The sequence below is a fragment of the Suncus etruscus genome, chromosome 7 (assembly GCF_024139225.1).
Source record: "Suncus etruscus isolate mSunEtr1 chromosome 7, mSunEtr1.pri.cur, whole genome shotgun sequence".
NCBI lineage: Eukaryota > Metazoa > Chordata > Mammalia > Eulipotyphla > Soricidae > Suncus > Suncus etruscus.
Genome location: NC_064854.1, coordinates 102,581,818 through 102,607,190, shown reverse-complemented (window position 1 = coordinate 102,607,190; position 25,373 = coordinate 102,581,818). Strand labels below are relative to the sequence as shown.

Here is a 25,373-nt window from a genome sequence, read left to right as displayed (position 1 = left end):
ATGGGAATGGAAGGAACATTTCTCAATATAGTTAAGGCCATCTATGACAAGCCAGTGGCAAATATTGTCCTGAATGGAGAAAAACTAAAAGCCTTCCCTCTAAATTCTGGCAAAAGACAAGGCTGTGCTCTCTCACCACTTCTATTCAACATAGCACTGGAAGTCCTTGCTATAGAGATTAGGCAAGAAAAAGATGTCAAGGGAATCCAGATAGGAAAGGAAGAATTCAAGCTCTCGCTGTTTGCAGATGACATGATACTCTACTTAGAAAACCCTAAAGGCTCTACCAAAAAGCTTCTAGAAATAATAAACTCATATAGCAATGTGGCAGGTTACAAAATTAACACACAAACATCAATGGCCTTTCTATACACCAATAATACTAGGGAAGAAATGGACATTAAGAAAACAACCCCATTCACAATAGTGCCACACAAACTCAAATATCTTGGAATCAACTTGATTAAAAATGTGAAGGACCTATACAAAAAAACTCTGCTCCAAAAATAAGAGAGGACATGTGGAAATGGAAGCACATACCCTGCTCATGGATTGGCAGGATTAACATCATTAAAATGGCAATACTCCCCAAAGCATTGTACAGATTTAATGCGATCCCTCTAAAGATACCCATGACATTCTTCAAAGAAGTGGATCAGGCACTTTTGAAATTTATTTGGAACAATAAACACCCTAGAATAGCTAAAGCAATCTTTGGGAAAAAGAATATGAGAGTAATTACTTTTCCCATCTTTAAACTTTACTACAAAGCGATAGTCATCAAAACAGCATGGTATTGGCATAAAGACAGGACCTCAGATCAGTGGAATAGGCTTGAATACTTGAATGTTCTCCAGACATACAATCACCTAATTTTTGTTAAAGGAGAAAGAAATCCTGAATGGAGCAAAGAAAGCCTCTTCAACAAGTGGTGCTGGCAGAACTGGTTAGCCACTTGCATAAAATTGAACATAGACCCCCAGTTAACATCATGTACGAAGGGAAAATTCAAATGGATTAAAGACCTCGATATCAGACCCAAAACCATAAGATCTATAGAACAACACGTAGGCAAAGCACTCCAGGACATTGAGACTATAAACACAGTTTAGTATGCATCCAAAACCTCAGTTTTTGACTGCATCATTCCCAACAGTAAAAATGCAATGAAAATGTTTTAGTACACTATATTTTGATCCTTAATGTCTTTTGAATTTATGATAAACAACTTATGTGAAAATGTTTTTGTGTTGTTGTTTATATAAGAGACAAATTGATGGGAAGAGTAAGTTTATTAGAAACATATGTCCACTACTTTATAATCTCCATGTTACTTATATTTGTTCTATTTTTGTTGTTGTTGTTGTTGTTTATTTGGTCTATATCCAGTGATACTCAGGGGTTACTCCTGGCTATGCTCTCAAAAATAGCTCCTGGCTTGGGAGACAAAATGGGATGCCGGGGTCTGTCCTAGGCTAGCTCTGGCAAGGCAGATGCCTTATTCCTCCGGACCACTGCTCTGGTCCCACTTGTTCTATTTTTAAATCATCTTTGAAACAACAAAAGTAAATTCTGAAGAAAAACATTTAATATTGACATGAAAATCTTATAGTTCTTTTGTATACCATCTAATATGACATCTCATATCTCAATGTATTGAAAAATCAATATAATTTCAAACATAGTTGGCATTTTTCATTTATTCAGAACAGCTGTATTTGTGTTCTAAATGTAGTTCAGTAAAATATATGTTTCATATGTATAAGGCCCTGAGTTTTTATCCTTTGTATACCCACCAGATACATATAAAACCTTGTTTATTTCTGGGGCAGGAGAGGTGGCGCAAGCGGTAGAGTGTTTGCCTTGTATGCACTGACCTATGATGGACCATGCTTCAACCCCCCAGATGTCCCATATGTTCCCCCAAGCCAGAAGCAATTTCTAAGCACATAGCCAAGAGTAACCCTTGAACATCACCAGGTGTGGCCCCTACAATAAAATCTTGTTTATTTCTTAGTGAAAAGGCTGAAAACTTAGTTTTTAGGACATTTTCTTTACTTTATTAAGAAGCAGATTTAAACTGAACAAAACATTTTTACCTATTAATAATTAACATTAAATTTTCATTTTCATTTAACCCTTTAAAAATTATAGCTCACAAAATGAGGTTCTGTGTGAAGAGGTAGTAAAGGAATTGCCATGCTTGCGTGCATGTTCGACCCCAGGAACAATCTCTAAGCACAGAGCAGGGACTACTTTCCATATACTACTGGCACAACTGACCCTCCCATAACAAATAATGAAATGTCAAACATTAGAGGTTGTAAAATTTAATTTAAAATCTATATTTCTTTTCAATTTCTAAACCTTCAACATATTGGTTTTAGTAAGAGTGAACGAAAGTCAAATTTGGTACTTCCTATTTACTGTTCTAAAGTCTAGCAAAAATATTTCACTTTATTTTAAAAAAGTTCAACTAACTGTTTCTTGAATCCATAATTTTGAATATCTTGACAGTAGTATATATATTTTTTCATAACAAAATAACCAAAAAGAATTTATTTTTTAACTCACTGTGAGTGGAGCATGCATGCATGACAATTTCTTTGTTTCTAATTGATCAAAGAGCTTGTTCTTTACCCAGAAACTTTGATGCTCTCCTTACTTTTATCTCTATCATTCCCATAATTAGGTTACCAGAAAGTACTGACAATTCTAATTTTTATTCCCCAAATTTCTTTTCTCTATACCATTGTCGTTATTTTAATACTTATTTTGACTATTTAAGTCCTTTCTATCCACTTTTCTTCAATCCACTTTTTCTCCTTTCAAATCCAGAGGAATCTTTTTAAAAGATAATTATAATATAGATTTCTCTGATCTTAATGTTCTTATTTTTTTCCATGACACTAATAAGTTCTGTACAATCTATTAGACCATTGTTTTCCAGAGTGGATTTTTTTTACTATTTCTTGGAGGGTGCTGGATTAACCCAAGGTAGACAGTTTTGGTGCAGCTGGGAGGCTATTTCTGTTTCTTCACTTTAAGAAAGTAGATTTCCTGAAGGGTGCTGAGTAGCAGGCCAAATAAGTTTGGAAAACTATTATCAGGCTCTGATTTAAAACCTGTGATTACCTTGTACCTAATGTATGATGGTTTTATTTTTAATAATTTTAGTTAACAAAAGTATATATTATTCCTTCTCAAAAATAATTTGATTATTTCTTATAAACACATGTTTCTTCTAAATTGATACAAACATTAATGTATGATATCTAATTTCCTTAACATATAAGGGTCTATTAGTTTCAGGTCTTATTTATAAAACAGGAAAATTATATTTAAGCAATATACTTTGTCAAGTTCAATAATTGTACAATTAATTTGCTTGGTTTTAGATAATTAGTTATTGTAAAGTGACTCTAAGAAAACAAAGTGAAGAGAGCAAAGTACATACCTATTTTCTTAAATATACAGGGGAAATTTGAGATTAGTTATTAAGGTGCTTGTAGCAGACCACAAATATAGTATGTCTGGGTGAAAATGAGAAGTTTAGATATTTGAGCCACTAGAGAGCTGTAATTACAACAGACTTCTGCTTAACCTTTTTTAACTCTCAGGTTGTTCATTTAGTTTCTCTTATGACTAATGCCAAACTTGTATCTCTATAGTTTCAGTTGGTAAGATGGAAATATTGATGCTATAATTGCATATGTCTGTGTGTTTTATATTGGTGAAATCGAGATTTTTTTTGGTTTGCATTAAATTTCTTCTTGGAGAATAAAAAATATTTGACTTCATTTCCTTCTTTATGTAAAGTGAAGAATTAAAATACTCTCCTCTTTAAGTATTCTATAGTGATTTTGGTGAAATGTGTGTTAAGAAATTGGCTAATACATACAGTATCATCTAACTACCTAAAATAACTATATAATGTTAATCTAAAAATTGCTATGCCACACTCAAGGGATTTAATCATCAAAGCACTGATTCTTTTAATTGCAATTGAACGTACACACTGAATGCAGTCATCATAATAGTTATCTCAAATATGTTTGTTTCTAGCTTAATGCTTTTACAGAATAATGTCTTTTATTCTTTGCAAAATCATTTTTCAAGATTTAAGGGGAAATTTTTTAACTCTATATATAACAAGGAAAATCAAGGTCATGTCTAGTTTGACAGTGGGGTGCTATTTGCTGTATATGAGATAGTAGAGTTGTGTATAATATAATTTTCCTGCTAGAGAGATCGTAAGACCAGATAGGGATATTTGAAAATTAAAGATAGATTTGGCATCCAAATATCTTTAGGTTTGCTGGTTTTTGATCTGTTTATTAGTCATGCAAAAATATATTGCTATTTCTTAATCTGATCATAGTTGATTTTGCCACTGTAGTTATTTTTCTCCCACACTTTGATGTGATGTTTTATTTTCAAGTGCTTATTTTACTAAGCTCAGCAAACAAAATGAGATTTTTTCCACCCCTCCTCCTTTAGCAATGTTTTTTGTTTAGTTATTCAATTTCAATGTGAAGATATTAAAATGATTAATCCATATAACTTGCTTGTGTCAGAAATGACTGAATATAATAGGCCCTGAACTCCAACTTTTATCTCTTAAATGTGAATGCATTAATATCACAAAGTTACAATTTATTCAGAACTATAATAACTTTAATTCTTACACTATAATCTTTAGATAAGTCAGCTTTGGAATCTTTGCCTAATGTCATATCTAAGTCCCTTTCCATTCAAGTAACCATGACTGTACTAAGGATAGGTGTTTAGAGAATCCATATAAATGAATCATAGGTTTAAAGATCCATCATGTTTTTAGTTTCCTTTAATTTCACTTGTCATAATAAGTGTAGATGAAAGGTTATTAGTTATCTATCCACCATCAATGATATTATAAAGCAGAGTTTGAATGAAAAATATTGGGTTTTATTTGTTTGGTTTATTTTTATTTTTAATTTTTTTTTGGTTTTGGGGCCACACCTATTTGAAGCTCAGGGGTTACTAATGGCTAAGCACTTAGAAATTGCCCCTGGCTTGGGGGGACCATATGGGATGCCAGGGGATCAAACCGCGGTCCTTCCTTGGCTAGCACTTGCAAGACAGATACCTTACCTCTAGCGCCACCTCACAGGCCCCGTGTTTTAAATAAGAACACCTGGGTTGATATCTGGCCCTATTGTCCAACACCTGTATGAATTTAGACCAAGTTATTCCCTTGCTTTCTTTATCTTTGGGAAAGGGCACAATATAGTCTTCTGTACATCTTTTTTATTGTTGTTTTGTTTTGTTTTGTTTGGACCACATCCGGTGACGCTCAGGGGTTACTCTTGGCTATGCACTCAGAAATCACTCCTGGCTTTGGGGATCATATGGAACAAATGCAGTCTTTCCTAGGCTAGCGCAGGCAAGGCAGATAGATACCTTACTTCTGTGCCACAGCTCAGGCCCCATCCTGTACATCTTTTAAATAAAAATGTGCAATGTTATTTAAATAGTCAATTGAAAACTAGGTCTAAGGAATTCACAGAGTGCTTTTGGTTAGTACATTTATAAGAAAATCTCAAGTGTTTTAATGCTTTCCTTCAGGATTTAAAAGAAACATTTGCAACAACCTGAATATTTTAATGAAGGATTGGCTATAAAATTATTGTTATTTGAATTGCAGGATACTATGTGTATAATCATTGAAATGATACTATAAATCTATATTTAATCACCTGAAAGGCATCTAAGCATTAACTCTGAATAAAATTAAAAAGTAGATCTATGACATAATCGGACTTTATTGAAATACAAATTAAAATACATTTTTAAAGCTGTGCAATGGCTATCTATGATTTCAGAATTTGGTGTGTTTTTTTGCTATTTGCAATTTACATTTTTCGAAATAACATTACTTACCAACAAAAACACACATATATTGAAAATTTCATGCTCAATATAAAGGCTCTCCAGGGATTGGAGAGATAGCATGGAGGTAGGGTGTTTGCCTTGCATGCAGAAGGATGGTGGCTTGAACCCCGGCATCCCATATGGTCCCCCAAGCCTGCCAGGAGTGATTTCTGAGCATAGAGCCAGGAGTAATCCCTGAGCGCTGCTAGGTGTGACTCCCAAAAAAGCAAACAAAAAACAAACAAAAAAGAAAGGTTGTCCAATAAGCATTGACAATCCCTCCCTTTTCATCCTTTAGACAAGGTCTGTCTTTATTTCAATACCATGTTGTTTTATTTTTTTACCCTGTTTACCATGTTGTTTTAGTGACTATTGCTTTGTAATACAGTTTAATTTTGGGTAAAGTTATAAGTTCTATCATTATTTTTTTATGGATTGCTTTAGCTATTTATCCTTTAGACAAGGTCTGTCTTTATTTCAATACCATGTTGTTTTATTTTTTTACCCTGTTTACCATGTTGTTTTAGTGACTATTGCTTTGTAGTACAGTTTAATTTTGGGTAAAGTTATAAGTTCTATCATTCTTTTTTTCATGGATGCTTTAGCTATTCTTGGGTTTTTTTCCCCATATTTCAGGAACATTTGATCCAGTTCTTTGAAAAATATTTTGGGAATTTTTATAGGAATTGCATAAAATCTGTACAATGTTTTGGGAAGTATAGTCATTTTAATGATGTTAATTCTTCTACTCCATGTGCAGAAAATATGTTTCCATTTTCTTGTTTCCTCTTTTATATCTTAGAGCAGAGATTTATAGTGTTCTTTGTATAGTTTTCTAACCCCTTTAATTAAATTGACTCCAAGGTGCTTGTTTTTTCTTTTTGGGTTGGGTGTCACAACCGGTGTGCTCAGGGATTACTCTTGAGTCTGTGCTCAGACATCGTTCCTGGTTGGCTCAGGGAACCATATGAGATGCTGGGATTCGAGCCACCATCCATCCTGGGTTGGCTGCATGCAAGGCAAATGCCCTACTTATGTGATATCTCTCAGGCCACCAAGGTGCTTTATTTTCTAAGGTATAATAGTGAATGGGATTATTCTTTCTTCTCCAATGCATATGGGACATTGTATTGAATGTAATGTCCCATTCTGGGCCATAAAATATACCTCCATAAAATCAAGGGATAGAAATCATGTCAACTCTCTTCTCTGACCAGGATGTACTGAAAATAGAAGAAAATTACAAACAGACATAGAGAAACATCTTTAACACCTGGAAATTAATTAGCTCATGGTGGGTCAGACATGAAATCAAAGAGGAAACCAAAAGACACATGGAAACGAATGAGAAGGAACACAAATATTATCAGAATTTGTGGGACACAGCAAAAGTAATATTAAGTGGAACATTTATAGCCTTGTGTACATTAACCAAGATGGAAAAAAATGACTACATATAAACTTAGTGGCACAGTTTAATAAATTTAAATAGGAGCAACAAAATGAGCTGAATGTAGATAAGTAGAAAAAAACTTAGAGCAGAAATTAATGAACTGGACACCCCTTCCAAAAAATCAAAAAGATCAATGAAAGCAAGAGTTCGTGCTGTGAAAAAAAAATAAGGAAGATTGAAAAACCATTAGCAAGCTCACAAAGAAAGGAAGAGAGAAAAACTTAACTAAAAGAATCAGAAGTGAAAGGGGAACGTGAATGTTGTGACAGATACTACAGAAATGCAAAGGGTAATCAGAGATTATTTTGAGAATCTCTGGAAAAGATGAATAAATTTTGTGTTCCTATAACCTCCCAAGAGAACCTGGAAGAAATGGATAAATTTTTGGACCCCTATAACCTTCCAAGGTTGAACCAAGTTGATCTGAAATCACTGAACAGACCTATCATGATTGAGGAAATTGAAAAGGCAATCAAAAGCCTTGCCAAAACAAAAGTGTAGGCCCAGATGTATTCACTAGTAAATTCTTTCAAACTCTTCCAGATAATTGAAGAAACAAAAACACTTCCAAATAGTTTTATGAAGCTAACATCATAGTGATACTAAAAACAGAGAAAGACACAACAAAAAAGAGAATTATAGGCCAATATTCTTGATGAATACAGATATGTGAATATGTAAGTTTCCTCAATAAAATACTAGCAAATAGAATAAAACAACTCATTAAGAAGATCATATATCATCATCAAATAAGATTCATTCAAGAGATGTAAGGATGATTTAACATATCAAGGTAATCAGTTTAATACATCATATCAATAAAAAACAAACATCCTATGATCATATCAATAGACACAAAAAAGGAAAATTGACAAATTCCAACATCTGTTCATGATAAACTCTCAATAAAATGTGCAATGAAGGAATTTCCTCAATATTGTCAAAGCTATTTATCACAAACCCATGGCAAGCATTATACTCAGTGGTGCACAACTAAAAGCCTCTCTCCTCTAAGATCTGACACAAGACAAGGTTGTCTTCTCTCCGGCCAATTCTATTCAATATAGTACTACAAATATTTGCCATAGCAATTAGGTAAAATCAAAGATATCAAGGGCTTCTACATAGAAAGGGAAGAGGTGAAGTGTGTGTAGATGACATAATACTGTATATAGAAAATCCTAAAGACTACAAAAAGGCTACAAAATGGCTTTTTCTCTACAAAAAAAGGCTTCCAGAAACAATATACTTGTATAGTTAAGTAACAGGCTAAAAAAATCAACATGCAGATCAGAGAGATAGCACAGTGGTAGGACGTTTGCCTTGCAAGAGGCTGACCCAGGATTGATGGTTTGAATCCCTGCATCCCATATGGTCCCACCCTCCCCCAACTCCCGTCCCTGCCAGGAATGAATTCTGAGCACAGAGCCAGGAGTGACCCCTGAGCACCTCTGGGTGTAGCCCCAAAACAACAACAACAAAATCAACATGCAAAAATCCATAATGTACCCAAATAATGATAGAGAAGAAAAAGGTATTAAAAATTAAGGCCAATTTCTAAGGTTAATTTTATATTTTGCAGACCAAAACCTTCATCTGCTCACTTGCAACCTCTGTTCTATTATACTCCATCAGTTTGAAATAGAACTCACTTGCTATTGTAACTCATGTTTTAATACCGTCCTGATATCTATGTGTTCTCTTCTCTCTGCCACACATCATGTTTGAAATTTATTTACTCATTTGTTTGTTTATTCATCTCTCTTTTTATTTTTAAGACTTAAGTGAGGTTGGAAGTACTTAGACTACTCTAGCAAATGCTGAGGGCATCTAGCACCCTTGAGTAATTAACAGTCTAAATCTATTGACTTATGATCCTTAATTACCTCCTTACCCAGAAATATCATATATACACTTACTACAAATGCTTTGGGTGATATTTTTTGCACTCAGGGATTACTCCAGGCTCTATGCTCAGAAATCGCTCCAGGAAGGCTCGAGGGACCATATGGGATGCTGGGATCCATCTGCATGCAATGCCTTACCTCCATGCTATCTCTCTGGTCCCCAAAGTGAATATTTTTATTGGTTTTGTTGTTATTGTTTTTGTTTTGTTTTGTGGCCACACCTGGCAAGGTTAAAAGGTTACTCCTGACTGAACTCAGGAATTACCATATAGGGTCCTGGTATTTAATAGGGCTTGTCCACAGGCAAGTCAAATTCCCTACCAGCTGTAGTATGTCTCCAGCCTCAAAAGTTAATATTGTTAAATGCAGTTTTCAAGAGACTCTTTAGTGTAGTTGTTTTAACCCCAATCTGCTAACTTGATTAAAAACAAATTAACAAGCCTCGTCTAATTTTAAGAGATTTCTGTATCTAACTGAGAAATTGGGTAGATTCATATGGTTTGATATGTTTTGATAGTGGGAAATTTCGTTTAAATTGTGTATATTCGATTGTATTTAGAATAGAGCTGAAGAATTTTCTGTTGTCTGAATCAAATGACAAAAAGAATGTTTTGTTAACATTTAATTTTGCCAATTGAATTATAAATTTCTTGTGCTCAGAGGTATTTTTATTATATGTATATATCTTTACATTGTAGAATATAAAACCATCTTATTAATTTGGCTTAATTAATTTGACATTTTGTAAAGCAAATGCTTCTTTTATAAGTCTGCTTTATCTTATCAACCTGAATTTTTTCACAATTGAATATTGATCTAAAAATTAATTTTAATGCTATGATGAATACATGTACTTTATTCAATACATTTAGGAAATATATAAATAAATTTTAACATTTATGATTCATTTTTGTTATTAAATATAATAATACATTTTGATATATTTTCCTTCCTCCATAAAAGTATATTTATAAAGACTGTATGCTTATGAAATGTTTATTCAGGATATTTTTATTATCATAAACTTATGGTAACTAGAATAATTGGTTTTTTATCATTAATACTGAATATTCTAAATCTAAGAAGGCAAGGAACCTTTGTAAATGAAGAGTCAAAATGAAGTTTTCCTTTCCTATTGCCCATTGTTCGAAATCAGACATCATAAAGCACAGTTTTTGCCTTTTGCGAAAAAGCAATGTCTTTTCAAATCCACATTGGTACAGAAACTCATTCAAGGGGAAGAACTGTGTGATGTCTTATTTAATACTATGCCTGTATGAGTTGTCCTCTCTGTCTTTTTTTTTTTTCTTGAAGTTATACACTGCAAAACTAATGTCATTGCCCTTGCTTTTTGTCTTTGCTGCACATTTACTTTTAGATAGGCTTAAATAATGGTTAAAATGGTTGAAGTGATTTATGCCTGTATGTGATGTCTTCATTTGCTCTATTCACATTTCCTTTTTTCACTAATGGTCTGGTGAACACCTAGTGTAGGTGCATTTTATTAGAGAATGTATTCCTACTAAATGCTGTTCCTAAGCTGAAAGAAATGGGCCATAATCAAATAAAACTTAAGTATCTCTTTGTGGAATTTACAAGAAATGGAATACCTTTAAACCTGAGGAATAAGAAACATTTTTCTTTCACTCTAATATTGTTCTTTATACTAATGTCTATTAAGCATATTACACCAACAGCTATTTTGACATAAATAAAAATGAATGACTACTGAGAAATATTAATTGAAAGAAACAAATCTCTAGAAAATTTTTAATCATTTTCTTCTCCTGTAAAAACTGGAGAGATTACATCCTAGACTCTTCATTTCTACTTCATAAAATTGCAATTAATAATGGTAAGCTAAGACCATTCTGGATTTGATGTACTGCCCTAATATCATTGAAAGAGAGTCCTTAAATCTGCTCTTTAACAACTTATTGGGACTTTTCACTGATTAATTTATCTGGTCAGAGTATCATGGCTGACATAGCATCTTCTAGGCTTTCCATTCCATTGATATCAGCAACATCATTTTGTAAGAAATTAACTTAATAGACTTTAGTTAGGAAGAAATTTCAGCCATAAGCTATATAAGGTGCCACTGTAATTTAATTTGTTGACCTATGAAGACACAGAAAATATCATCTTTTATTGAATGTCTACACATAAAATAATGTTCTTAGACAATTAAAATGATTTTGGCATTTGAACTTTAGTAAATGATGACAAATATATTTTAAGTAATATCTTTTCTTCCTGAAATATTCAGGTTTTCATCAACAGCATATGTTCGGTTCTTAGAAAATGTTAGCCTGTGTGCAGTAGAGCACTGAAAATTGGATCATAGGTACCAGTACTTAGAGCAAATATTATATGGGAGCAACATAGTATTAGTTCTTCCATTATTATTCTGATATTAGAACTCTGAATTACAGATATTGCACAGTAGCTAAGGTGCTTATTTTGCACACAGCTGATCTGGATTTGATCCTTGACAGCCTATTAGGTCCTTCAGTGCTGCCAGGACTGATTCCTAAGTGCAGAACCAAAAAATAAGTCCTGAGCACCACTGGATATTGATGACACACACACACCCATAAAAATATAGAGTCCCAAACTCTGAAGAAATATCTCTATCCCTTATATTTGACTAATAGTTTACTAATAGCAGTAATTACTAGTAGCAATAATTACTAATAGCAAAGAAGAACAAAGTTACTTACCTCTTAATAAATTATGAAATGGCTAACTTTGTGGTCAGTTTGATTCAGTTGATGGCTATCCAGATAGCTGAAAACATGTGTGTTTTGTTAACATTTTACTTGGTACATTTTATCTTATATAAATTTACCTTCACCATTAATGGAGAGGAGCATTCAACCTTGCTTTAATTAAATAAAGCAAAACAGTGGAGGAAAAGTTAATTTGTTCTTTCTAACTGAGCTATTAAATCCATCTCCTCTTGTCTTCAAATAATAATTATCCTGTTTTTTATTTATTGCATTTTGGGGTTCAGGGAATCAAACTTAAGTCAGACACACAAACACCTTGCCCACTTATTATTTCTCCTGCCCAATATTTTTTTTTTTTTTTTTTTGCTATTGTATCACACCCTGCAGTCCTCAGGACTCCTGACTCTACTTAGGGATCAATTCTGGCAGTTCTCAGGACTATTTATGGTGCTATGGATTGATCACTGTATGAAAGGTAAGTGTCTTATATTTTGTATTACCTTTCTGGCACCAAACTAGAATTAAAATTTCAAAGTCATATGCCATCATTAAGTTTACCAAATATTTCTTTAAGAAAAAGAATAGAGAGTGGAAGGTTGCATATATGTGTGGGGGGTTTAAGGGGTAGAGATAAATCCAATGGCTAGATCATATGCATTTATGTGTGAAATTCAAAATTCACTTCCTGGCACCATGTGGAGCCCGAAACTCTTATATATATATATATATATATATATATATATATATATATATATATATATATATATATATATCCTTTGTGACCTCCAAATACATCCTGCATGGCACTGATAGCCTATAGTACTGATGGACCTGAACATCGCATCACTAGCATAATCACTGATGATTAGGTTAGCTGAGTATATCTAGGATTGACACTTGACCCTTATTAATGCTTAAAGATCCCTTGATAAATAAAAGTTAATATTAATTACTAAATGTATTTTACTACAACATAACATGAATATTAGTAGACTCCTCAGAAGGGTTTGTTTAAATGCAAAGTGCTGAGAAAGACTATATAAGAGACTCAAGGCTCTATCTCTGGTCACAAGCCTGGTAATCAAGTGCAAATTTTTCTTTGGATCAAGATAAGATACTCCATCCACTGTTTCCATTCACCACTGGGTATATGTCACATTCTATTTATATTCCTATGTGTACCTCAAATGTTATTTTAGTTATTTTATTTCTTTCTCAGTTGAATCCTGTCCATTCTTTTGATTTAAGCAAACTCTCAAGCCAAAAATGCCTATTAACAGAGTGTAGCTGTTTATTTATATCGCATGTCCCAAATAGTATTTTTTATTACAATGGCTCATTGGTATTTATCAATTAATTTGATACTCCAATATCTTTTGATTTTTTCATCTCCAGACAGTTGATCGCTCATGTTTTCCCATTCAGCATTGCCATCACTCAATACCTCTAGCCAGAAGTCAATCTTGACTGATAACTTGCTATTTTCTTCCTTCCTTCCATCCTTCCTTCCTTCCTTCCTTCCTTCCTTCCTTCCTTCCTTCCTTCCTTCCTTCCTTCCTTCCTTCCTTTCTTCCATCCTTTCTTCCTTTGTCCGTCTTCTTTTCATCCTTCCTTCTTTCCTTTTTTCTTCTATTTTTCTTTTCTTTCTTCCTTACTTCTTTCTTTTTCTTCCATTTTCTTCTTTCCTTCCTTCCCTTCCTTTCTTCTATCCTTCCTTTCTTCCTCCCTTTCTTCCTTTTATCTTCCCTTCTTCCATTCTTTTTATTTCCTTCTTTTTTCAGCTTCTTTCTTTTCTTCTTTACTTCTCTAGTCTTCCATACTTCATTTCTTCTTCCTTCTAATCTTCCATTTTTCTTCTTCCTTCTCTTCTTCTATTTTCCTTCTTTTCTTTATTTCTTCCTTCCTGCTTTCATTTCTTTCTTCTTTCCTTACTTTCTTCTTCCTTCTTTCCTTCCTCTTTCTTCTATTTTTCTTTTCTTTATTACTTTTTTCCCTTCTTTTCTTCTTTCATTCATTTCTTCTATACTTCTTTTCTTTCTTTTTTCCTATTTTTTTCCTTCTTACCTTCCTTTCTTCCATTCTTCCTTTCTTATTTCTGTTCTTCCTACTTTCCTTCCTTCTTTCTGCCCTTCCTTCCTTTCTCCTGTCCTTCATTATTTTTTTCTCCAAATCATACTGAGTGATGGCTCTACATAGGTTCTCTTTATTGTAATACTGTTTCCAGAATGTCACACAGCTAACTTCTTTTTCTTTTCTTTTTTTCTCCCCCACCCCAGCTAGCTTCTTCTTGGCATATACATCTTAACTCAATTGTCTTTCTCTCAGAACTTCATTGTTCACTGATTCAGAAGAAAAAAATCCTACTTCAGTTTCTACTACATATCTTGTGTTAAAGCTTCAGATAATTATCTTGTGAAATACTTGTACTTCTCATTAAATTGGGGAGCACATGTGGCTTTATTCAGGGTGTACTCCCAGTTCTGTGGTAAAGGCAATTCCCTGCAATGCTCACAGGGCATGTGGTAACTAGAATTGAACCTGCTGTTTCTGCATTTAAAGTCTGTGCTTATCCCCTTGACCTTATTTTTGCTATTTTACTTATTTATATGACTCAAAGGCATAGTTTCAATTAATTTTCCTTTTAGTTATGTTTAAAATGAGACATAAAACCCTTCTATTAGGTTGTAGCCTTTTCCTCAGCTGTATTTGATTATTTATGCAAAACAGTTTCATAAGTTAATGAAGATTACAGAAAGAAGAGCTAATGATTAGTTTTTGTGTAAAAGGAGTGTTAGGATATTCTATTTGTGAAAATTAACAATTTAAAACAGGCATTAAAGTGGCTTAATTTTTAAGCTAGACACAAAAATAGTCTTTTAAAATAAGAATTATCTAAGTGAGGGAATTAACATGGATTAATATTTAGTCATTATAGTAAAGCACTTAAATACATGAGTTCCTTGAGGGCAGGAACTGTGACATTTTAATTTTTGGCATTTTTGTTTCTATGCCTGATACGTTGTCTGTCAGTTCAAGTAGAGTCCCATCAGATGGCTACTAAACTGAATAAGACACATATTTTATTATCATTATGGTCATTGTTTGAAATTATTTTAATGCATAAAATAAATTCACTAATAATTAAAGAAAATGAATTTAATAATAGCAGTTAATACAAGATATTTTTTAAAACTTTCATTTTCAAATATGATTCAGTGAAGAATAAGATGGATTTCTTGTAATATGTATTTTCATTTTACATGATATTGAAAAAGGAAATTTTAGAATATAGTTTTTAAGGTATTTATGACATTTTATAGTATCTTGGATTATTAGTCTCCAAGTTTTTATTTATTCTGATCAAATGGTACTCGGTGCATGGTTATCCAACTTCTCCACATTTGGTATTTTAAAAATGTAATAATAACTTTGAACTCACAAAAGACTGTAGTCATTATATGAATGTGTCTAGATAAGAATCTGTAATTCAAAATAACTGAAAAATTTTCATCTTCCACATTTTTCAATTCCTAGAACTTAATAATAGAGAAGAATTGTTTATGACCTCTTTGCCTTTTTTAATCAATGTTTTCTCTAAGAACAAATTTTCTCACTCAATTTAGCAATTGTTGAACAGAGGCAATGCTTGTATAGAAGAATATAGAAATATGCTTTTAACTCTGAGGACACACTTATAACTTGGAATGACTTTATTTTTTCTCTCTGTTATACTCCTCAAATTAACGCTTTCTTAAAATAGTTCTAGATAACAAATCTCTTGTTAGGCAATTTAATTTCAATGCTCTTAATTTCACATTTTAGTTAAACAATTATCTTGAATTTTGCACATACATATAAATATGTACATGTGCACCAAGACCAATATTTATGGAAAACTATTTCTCAAGAAATTGTGCTATGGGCCTGGAGAGATAGCACAGCGGTGTTTGCCTTGCAAGCAGCCAATCCAGGACCTAAGGTGGTTGGTTCGAATCCCAGTGTCCCATATGGTCCCTCGTGCCTGCCAGGAGCTATTCCTGAGCAGACAGCCAGGAGTAACCCCTGAGCACCGCCGGGTGTGGCCCAAAAACCAAAAAAAAAAAAAAAAGAAATTGTGCTAGATTTTTATTTAGAGATATAAACTCAATTACAAATTGCTAGCTTGTAGACTGTAGTAAACTCACTCACTGAACTTAAAAAAATTGTTCTTAGTGATGTTTTGTTATTTTTTAGTCATTCCTTACTTAACTTTAGAAATCAGATAATTTCACATAGAAATATAGACTTTCTGCTTCTGAAAAAATTAGAAGACATTATGAGAAATTGTGTTCGGTTCAAGTACTCGTGATATTGTGATTTTAAACTAAATAACCAACAATTTTAAAGCCCTCCATCACCCTTTCATCTTGATGTTTCTTTTCTATATCCACTGTTGTAAGACACGAGCATTGAAATGCTTATCCAGAATGTGTAATACCACCTAATGTGTATTACATGCCATTTAGTCCACTTATATCCTATTGCCTTTCTCAGTTTATGAAATATCTCAATATTCCTTTATAAAAAATTCTAATTTCTGCTTTCTTCTCCTTGTTACAATTTTTCTTTATGCTTTACTTACTCGAGAGCTACAGAATATGTTGATTCCATTAAGCTGTCTTGTATTCCTATATTCTTTACCTTTTCCTTTGCCTGTTCTGTTCCACTAAATACACATTACAGATTTAGATGCCTAACTCTTGATCTTACTTTCAGACCTGTTATGAAAACCAGATTAAATAGATAGAACTCAATCTGATTGGAATCCCCCAAATATTTATGTTAATTCATACACAGATAATTAGCAAAATGCTTAATTCTAGCACCATATCAGACATTTTCTGGCTACTGCTGTCTTTACTTCCAGCCTTATTGCCTCACCTTAGACCTCAACAAATAGTTTGTAACCACCTTCAAGATTGCACATAAATAAATAAATAAGTAAATAAATAGATAAATAAAAAGATTGCACTTAGTTGCAGGATTAAGATTTCTTGTATGCATATTTCAAAATTAGACTATGTTTCTTTGTTTTAAAGCAGTTTCTAGGAATGGCAGGTAAAGCACAGCAGGTAACACGTGCCTTGCATGAGTAAGACATGGGTTAGCTCCCCAGCATAACAAATGGTCCATAAAACCTTACCACGAGTGATCTCTGAGCACCACCAGATATGCTTTCCCAAAACAAAATGACATAAGACCAGTTTCTCAGTTTCCCTTTTGAAATACCTATCTGGTTCCAAAACATTGTTCTTGGCCTCTACCTGTTTTCTCCTAAAGTCCTTAAGTTTAAACCAGGAGTTTAGAATGTGAAGATGGTGACTAGTAATAATAAAAGACTATCTGACTTTATAGAAGATAAATAGGATTTTATTACTTTTGCAATGAATGCATTTTCAGATCTTCCGATATTTTTCTCAACCGTTTGCCTTATGTGTGGATAATAACTATGTGTGTGGTGTTATCAGCTCTCTGAAAACTTCTCAAGATCCTCAGGGCCGTAGTTTACTTAAGGTCAAAGTAGAAGGCAAGTAAGAACCTCTTCACCTTTAGGTGAAAACAAGCTGGTTATATTTTAAGCATTCAGCTGAGATTAAAGAGAGACAAGAGATATTGTAATATGAAGTCACATAGAAACTTTTACTGCTTTGAAAAGTAAAATTTTGATTGAAGAACTTTAAAGTATATATTTTTTATTTTAAGGGGCTTAATAAATTTAAAATACAGACAATGTTGATTGTGAAGTTAGTTGGCCTTTGTTTTGACCACTTTGGTTAAATAATTTAAAGCAAAGAAAGTAACTTGGAACTAGAAGACCTGGGTTTAAGAGTCCAAGTGTTTGTTTGTTTGTTTTGTGCAGTGAGGCTGCATTCAGCTATATTTACACCTAACTTCTGGTAGGGTTTAGGGGACCATATAGATTCTAGGTGTCAAATCTGGGCCACTATATGCAAATCAAGAGTTCTATCCACTGTGTTATCTCCCTGGATTCTTAATATGTTTCTTAATATTTTAGCAGTTTGGGTAAAATTCACAATTTCATGGTTAATCACTGTTTTAATCTGTAAAATAAGGGCAATACTATGCACAACAAGTTGCTTATAGGAACCAAATGAAGAAGTTTCTACCAAATAATATAAAAATATACAATGACGTTTCTGATGTAGATTATTCAAAGTATGAACCAGGTTCTCAAAATATAACTGTTACTTTAAATAATGTTTTTTTTTTTTTTTTTTTTTTGGTTTTTGGGCCACACCCAGTGACGCTCAGGGGTTACTCCTGGCTATGCGCTCAGAAGTCGCTCCTGGCTTTGGGGGACCATATGGGACACCGGGGGATCGAACCGCGGTCCGTCCTAGGCTAGCGCTGGCAAGGCAGACACCTTGCCTTTAGCGCCACCGCCCGGCCCCTTAAATAATGTTTTATAGAGAGAAAAATAAAAATAATAAAATATGTCCCTCATAATATGGGAGGTAGGACAAAAACGGAGGTGTATGGAGGAAAAATTGGTGATGGGAATCCCCCCTGATTTTATGTAAATATGTACCCAAAATATTATTGTCAACAATATGTAAGCCACTATGATCAAAATAAAAATTATATTAAAAAATCTGTCCCTCATAATTTCACAAAGCAAGCATTATGGTCCCCAACTAAAGAATCAAAGGCAGGCTAAATAGTCGAGCAGGTACATACACCCCAACAGGGGTCTAGCCTGGGCATTGCATTTGGTTTCCCTATCCCTATAAGGAGTGATACTTGAGCCCAGAACAAAAACTAAACTCTAAAGCACTTCTGAGCATGACCTAAAAGATAAACAACAACAACAACAACAAAACCTAAAGTTAAAGTGGGTCAAATAAGATGTTACAATTCACATTCCAAGTAAATATTTAACCTGTAAAGTAAAAAATATACCTTCCTTTTTTCATATTTTACCATACTATACCAATTTGCCTTGAAAATATAAGCTTTTCCTTAACATTAAAAGAGACATGACATTTGTGTTTTAAAAAATAAATAATTCATCATGAAAATACTGAAATACTGAATTAAGGTTTGATATTTTTATTTATCATCTGAGAGAGAATGGAGTTGGGTCTCACCTAGTATTGTTCAGGTCTTACTATTGTATTGACCTTTTGCTCAGAAATTACTCCTGATGGTACTTGAGGGACCAGGTGATTCTGAAGATCAAATATGGTCAGTTCAAGTGCAAGGCAAGTAACTTAGCATCTGTATTATCATTCTGGTTCAAATTACTTTAGAATTTTAGTCATTTATTTTACTTATCATTTATTTATTAGTTAGGTTTCCTAATAATGCTCTGGCACCCTGATGAACATTTCTAGAAATACTCCATCAACTAGATCTAGTGGTTCAATACTTGAGACTATGATGTGGTATTTCTGTGTTCCTGATGTTATGGGGATCATGAAGTCACATTTAATGGTTTTAGAGTTTACCTTGAGGATCCTAAAGTTAAACTACGCCCACATATGCAAAGATGATCCCTGTACCACTCTTTATAGGCTACACATAGCTCTTTTATGAAGTATACTGAACATAACTTGAGTGTAACTTAAATAAAGTGTCCAATGGAATGAAACAATTCACAAAGGTAATTAGATTTTATAATTTGCAAGAATTCAATAAGTTCTAAAAATGATTATAATTTTTAAAAGAAAATCCGCCAGTAAAAACTTGACCTGTCTATTAATCCAATCATTATTTCTATATAAGATATTGATAGTATGAGTCCACGTAAAGTAAAAAATATGTAATAACTTCACTGTAATGTGTAGTGAAGAAAACTTCTGTCTTCTGGATTTGGAGTTCATAAGAGGTACTTAATTTCAATGTTTGCATTCATATTGATTTTTAAAGGTTTCTATTTAAAAGATGCTTTATTAAAAATATATTAAAGAATGTCTTATCCCTAAGACTATTAAAAGGATATGATTTATCACCGCATCAACTTTTATTGTGAAGTACACTTTTTGTCAAAGATAGCTTGAGGTAGTTATTAAACTTTTACATGCCATTGGAAACAAAATTATTTTTATTTAAAAGGGTAATTATTTTTATTTAAAAATGATCACAGAAGTGATCCTTGAGCACAGAGCACAGAGTAGGCCCTGAAGATAACTAGGTATATCTCCTAGTCCCCATAAAACCCCCCAAAATAAAAGTAAACATTTCAAAATCAGATGACATTAAATTGGCATTGAATTTGGATAGGAATAAGAGGTTGGAAATATGGTTTAGGGCTAGAGTGCATGTTTCCCATGCAAGAAACTCCTAGTTTAGTTTCTAGTAATTTCCTTTTTTCCATTGATTTTCCTCCCCCCCCCCACAACAAATAAAAGAAAGGATGGAATAAGTGTGGTGTCCTATATGAAGATGGGAGTATTGATTTAAACCCTGAAGTCAAATATTTTGAGCACAGAATATATTCTGACAAGTAATTTAAATGTCTTTTCCTTTGGAGCATGGTCTACAATTGTAGTGAAATTCACATTGCTATGGCATCACAAAAACTAAATTTCTACTTAACTCAATTCTGGCATTTCTCAATTTTATAATTAAACTTTGATATTCTCTTTTCTCATGTGGAGGTTGGGGATACTTTTTACTTCATAGAGTTTTATAATAAATGATTCAGCATGATCATCAAATATACTGAATTGTTGACTTTTTGTTTTTGACTTACAATCTACCTAATATATATAATACTTCCCATGATTGACCTCACCCCCATTTCACTGTTATGTCTTCTTCTCTGCCAGGGGACTAAAAATAAGTATTCCATATGAAGCATGCACTCTACCACTGAGCCACCTCCCCAGCCTGAGTTGTTACTCAGGTTTATTTACAAATAAAATATTTATGAAAGTGGTATAAAAGACATAATACCTATTTAGATCAAATAAAAGGCAGTATTTGTAAAGGCATACATAAAAATTATAAAATCAAACCTTCTAGTAAATAGTCATGAGGTTATGCCTATTTTCAAAAGTGCACAAATTTGTACTCATCAAAAGAGAGGATATCGATTTATGTGTATTTCCAGCAACCATCTTATGCATGCAGTGCCCGTGGCTGACAGCATTCTCCCCTGGGAAGGTGGCTTCTCTAATTGCTGTGAATGGTGATTCTATTTGTAGCCATTACTTCCTACAGCTTGCATTCTTATCTGTGATTATTATTTTGAAAACACTTATCCTCATAGTCTCCTCCCTAGTCAATAGCAAAGAAAATTCAGCAGCATATTTTGAACTTTAGAGATCTGAAGTAAAGCTGAGCTGAAAAGACACAATATTAGCAAAAACAATAGCTGTGTTTACTGCAATTTAGAGAGTACAAGTTGAATTTCAATAGTAAAGATCTCCCAGCTATCGCATATATAGGCCAAGAAATGAAAAAAAAAAAAAAGAAGAAAAGAAAGGAAAAAAAAAAAACCTCCAGAATCTTTATCTTTTTTTTAACTGCTGGAGTATTTTTTCCTTCTACACTATTTTGTATTTATGACTAAAAGCACAATCTTCATGTTGATATCAAATCATCATCAAGAGAACTTACCTTCCTTTAGCCAAGAAATGTTACTTTTATCATTTTCAAAACGATCAGTGGTTCTTGCCTTTTTCTTTTCCAACTCAGTTTCTGACATCTAAGTGGAAACAGAAATTGAAATATAAAAAATTCATTAAGAACCCAACTTCAAATTTTATATATAAATGTACAAATTTATTTATATTTCATATTTAAAGACAACCGGCATATCAAAGAGAGCAAAAATAGTCATTCTCATCACGTTTTAATACTTAATCTTATATTTTGCCAATTTTTAACTTTCTGAACAATGCTTGAAATTAAACTTTATGATATTTAATTTGTTTATTTGTAAAGTTTTTTCTAAGGTCTTATTTCTGAATTTGAAAGAATCACAGATTAACAATAAACACAGATTTGTAGAAAAGAATTGCTGTGAAAATGTTTCCAAAAGTAAAGCAAGCCTCAAATTCTACATAGATAAAACACAAAAAGACCTTTGCAGCCATTTATTGGTCAAATGAGAAGTTTATGACCTACACCAGGCCTTCTTGAGCCCTTTGAGCAACTGAGGAGACACATACCTGCAGTCATCAGCACTTGACTTCCAGGGCCTTCATGAAATGAGCTAGAAGTATAACTTCGATAGATACCTCAATCACTTACCTGTGTGTTCCAAAAGGAAGAGGCCCAAGGTTTGGGGCAGGGAAGCAGCCTGAGAAAGGGGAGCAGCCAGGAGATGCTCTGGGCAGCCCTTCTCTCGCCTCTTGATGTCCAGCATTCCTCTCTCCTGCCAGAAGTGAAAGAGCAGCAAGTACACTCCCTCCCTGGGTGGTGCTAGATTTGTATTGCTGCCAGAAGCATCCAACTTGCGGCTGAAGCTTTTTTTTTTTTTTAAGGTAATATAAATCCTGTGGTTGAAAACAATAAAAACCTTCTCTGGCTTAGCACTTATTTAAAATGACACTGTGCAATTAAGGTGAAAATAAGGAACTTTTTTCACATTGACAGTTTCCCGAATTTCTTTCCCTCCACACACAGCCTATCTCATTTAGGGTTTATATAGAAGGGTTTTAGAAAAATCCTATTGAAAACCATGCATAGAATATTTGGGTGAAAACAAAAAGCAGGATGAAAAGATGAGAAAAAAAACCATGCTTAATTCTCTAAAAATTCATTTTGCAACTGATATTATGGAAAGCAAGTTTGTCTCATATTTTTAGGCAACAATAAAAACATTGACAGTTTCTTTAAGATTTTGGAGATATTTGCCAAAAGAATTTAAAATAACATTCTGTGTTGCATTGGGTTGTTCTTTTAGTGACTGAAGTCCAACTACAGTCATATTTGTAATCATGGTGTTTAAATAAAGATATTATTAAAAGCCCTGAAAAAATAAAATAACATTCTGCACAAGATTATTAGATTATATTTGTCAAATAAAATATCATTTTTCAAGAAATGGTTAGGAATAAAGATAAAACATACCCTTAAGTGTCCATGATGAGGGGACCAAGCATTGCTAAATGTTGTCATTTCTTTCTTTTTTATATAAATATAATTTTTATTTTAATCATAATGGCTTACATATCATTGCCAATAATATTTTAGGTACATATTAACATAAAATCAGGGAATTCCCTTCACCGAATTGTCCTCCCTCCATCTCCGTTCCCGTCCTACCTCCCATATCCTCCTTCTTCACGTCCAGGGCTGCCAGAATAAGTGGTCCCCTCTGTGCCTAGCTTACTACTTAGTGGTCCTACCCCTGTTTGATCTTGGTACCTGTCTTATTTCCTGCTCTAATTGGGAAGCGGGACTAGATAGTTCAAGTTATGTGGTTTTGTTTCAATAAAGAAAAATAAGGTGGCCCTTCTCCTTAACTAAATAACAATCTGTTGTCTCATCTCCTTGTGTCCATTTCTCCTCTTATCCCAATCTCTCTCACTTTTTTTTGCCCTTGAGGAATCAATCTTATGCTAATATAGTTAGTTTTCAACATAAACCATTATCTGTAAATAATTTGAGTCTCCAAACAACTAAGAAAGACCTAGAAGGTGAGATTAAAATTATGTAATTTTCAACTATGGCATAAAGTTCTAAAAATTTCTTATCTGCCTAATCTTATTACTTCAAACTCTTAAATTGATTTTGTTATAATTGCAATATTTATGTCCCACTCCTCATATATTTAAAAACCTAACCTAATTCCCTTCAGCATTTCAACATTTTCTATTATAAAAACAAATTGTGTATGTTATGTGTTAGTAGAGACAATGATATATTTGATAAATAATAATCACGATGATCTTAGAGAAATGTTTTGATATACATTGCAAATATATAGGTAAAAAGTAGTCAAGTAACCTGAATATAATGAATAATCCATAGTTTATTTTGTTAACATTTACTGATCATTTAACACTAGACAGTGTGATTACCAATGTTCCTCAACTAAAATAATGTTTTAAATAACTGTGACTCTATAAAATGTTTTTACTACAGGAGCTGGAGCAGTGGTGCAAGTGGTAGGGCATTTGCCTTGCATGCACTGACCTAGGACAAACAACTGTTTGATTCCCCCACATCCCATATGGTCCCCAAGCAAGGAGCAATTTCTGAGCACATAGCCAGGAGTAACCCTGAGCATCACTGGGGTGTGGCACCCAAACAAATAAACAAACAAAAATAGTTTCTACTACAATCATTTTATTTCTCACCATATAATCTTTCTTTTTTTGGGGGGTCACACCCAGCAGCACTAGAGGTTACTCCTGACTCTACTCTCAGAAATCACTCCTGGCAAGGCTCAGTAGAGCATATAGGATGCCGGGATTAAAACTACCGTCCTTCTGCATGCAAGGCAAACACCCCTGCCTCCATGCTATCTCTTGGCCCCTCACCATATACTCTAGGCTCAGAATTTCCTTCATACTCAAGGTCCTGTGTTACTTCCAGGTTCATGATAAAGACTGAAGATTCTGTGGGACATTTTTATTCAATTACAACTAATTCAGTACAACTCAACTGACTAAACTAAACTGATTCTAATTTCATGTTTCAAATAACAACAGCTTAATCAAAACCTTTTCACAGTTTTAACTTTGAAAATTATGAATACTCTTGATTAGTGTCTATTCTTTATTATTTTTTATTTACATATCCAATTGGGTTGTTTATCTTTGCAGCTAATGTGATATAATTATCTAGCCACAGTGGCAACTAGATGATAAATTAAATATTTATGTGAGATTTAATATGAAGAGAAACTAAATCTTTGCACAAAGTTGTATTGCTTTTATATAGAGTACAGTAACTTACAGTAATTGTTCAATTTTATTAACATATCATTTATTTATTTGCTAGAGCCACATCCAGTGGTACACAGGACTTCTGGCTCAATGCTCAGGACTTACTCTTGATAGTGCTTATGGAACATTTATGGCTCCCAGGATCAAACCTCAGTCAGATGAGTACTAGGCATTGCGCTACTTGTTTTAATATTGTTCCAGCCATTTCTTGTAAAGTTTTAACATGACCTAAATCCTTGGTAGTTATCTGTTGATTATTATATATACATATATATATATATATATATATATATATATATATATATATATATATATTTTGCATGACATCTCAGTGGCCTTTAATTTTGTCCTTTGAATTGACTTTTGGCTTTAAGCTCACTGACATTACTTTAATATTTTTTCATAAATTTTAATTTATTTTAAGAGAATGTATAAAGAGTTGACAGCTGATCATTTTGTTTCT

At 33.2% G+C, this 25,373-nt stretch overlaps 1 protein-coding gene across 2 annotated transcripts in view; it reads right to left on the bottom strand.

Annotated features, from left to right (window-relative positions):
- MDFIC2 (MyoD family inhibitor domain containing 2) overlaps positions 1 to 21,717 on the bottom strand; it is a 150,435-nt gene extending 128,718 nt beyond the window's left edge. For both annotated transcript variants that reach the window (XM_049777261.1, XM_049777262.1), the window contains exon 1: positions 21,630 to 21,717. In XM_049777261.1, the coding sequence (XP_049633218.1) occupies positions 21,630 to 21,717 (88 nt within the window). The remainder of the gene's footprint in view (positions 1 to 21,629) is intronic.
- Positions 21,718 to 25,373: the final 3,656 nt, after the last annotated feature.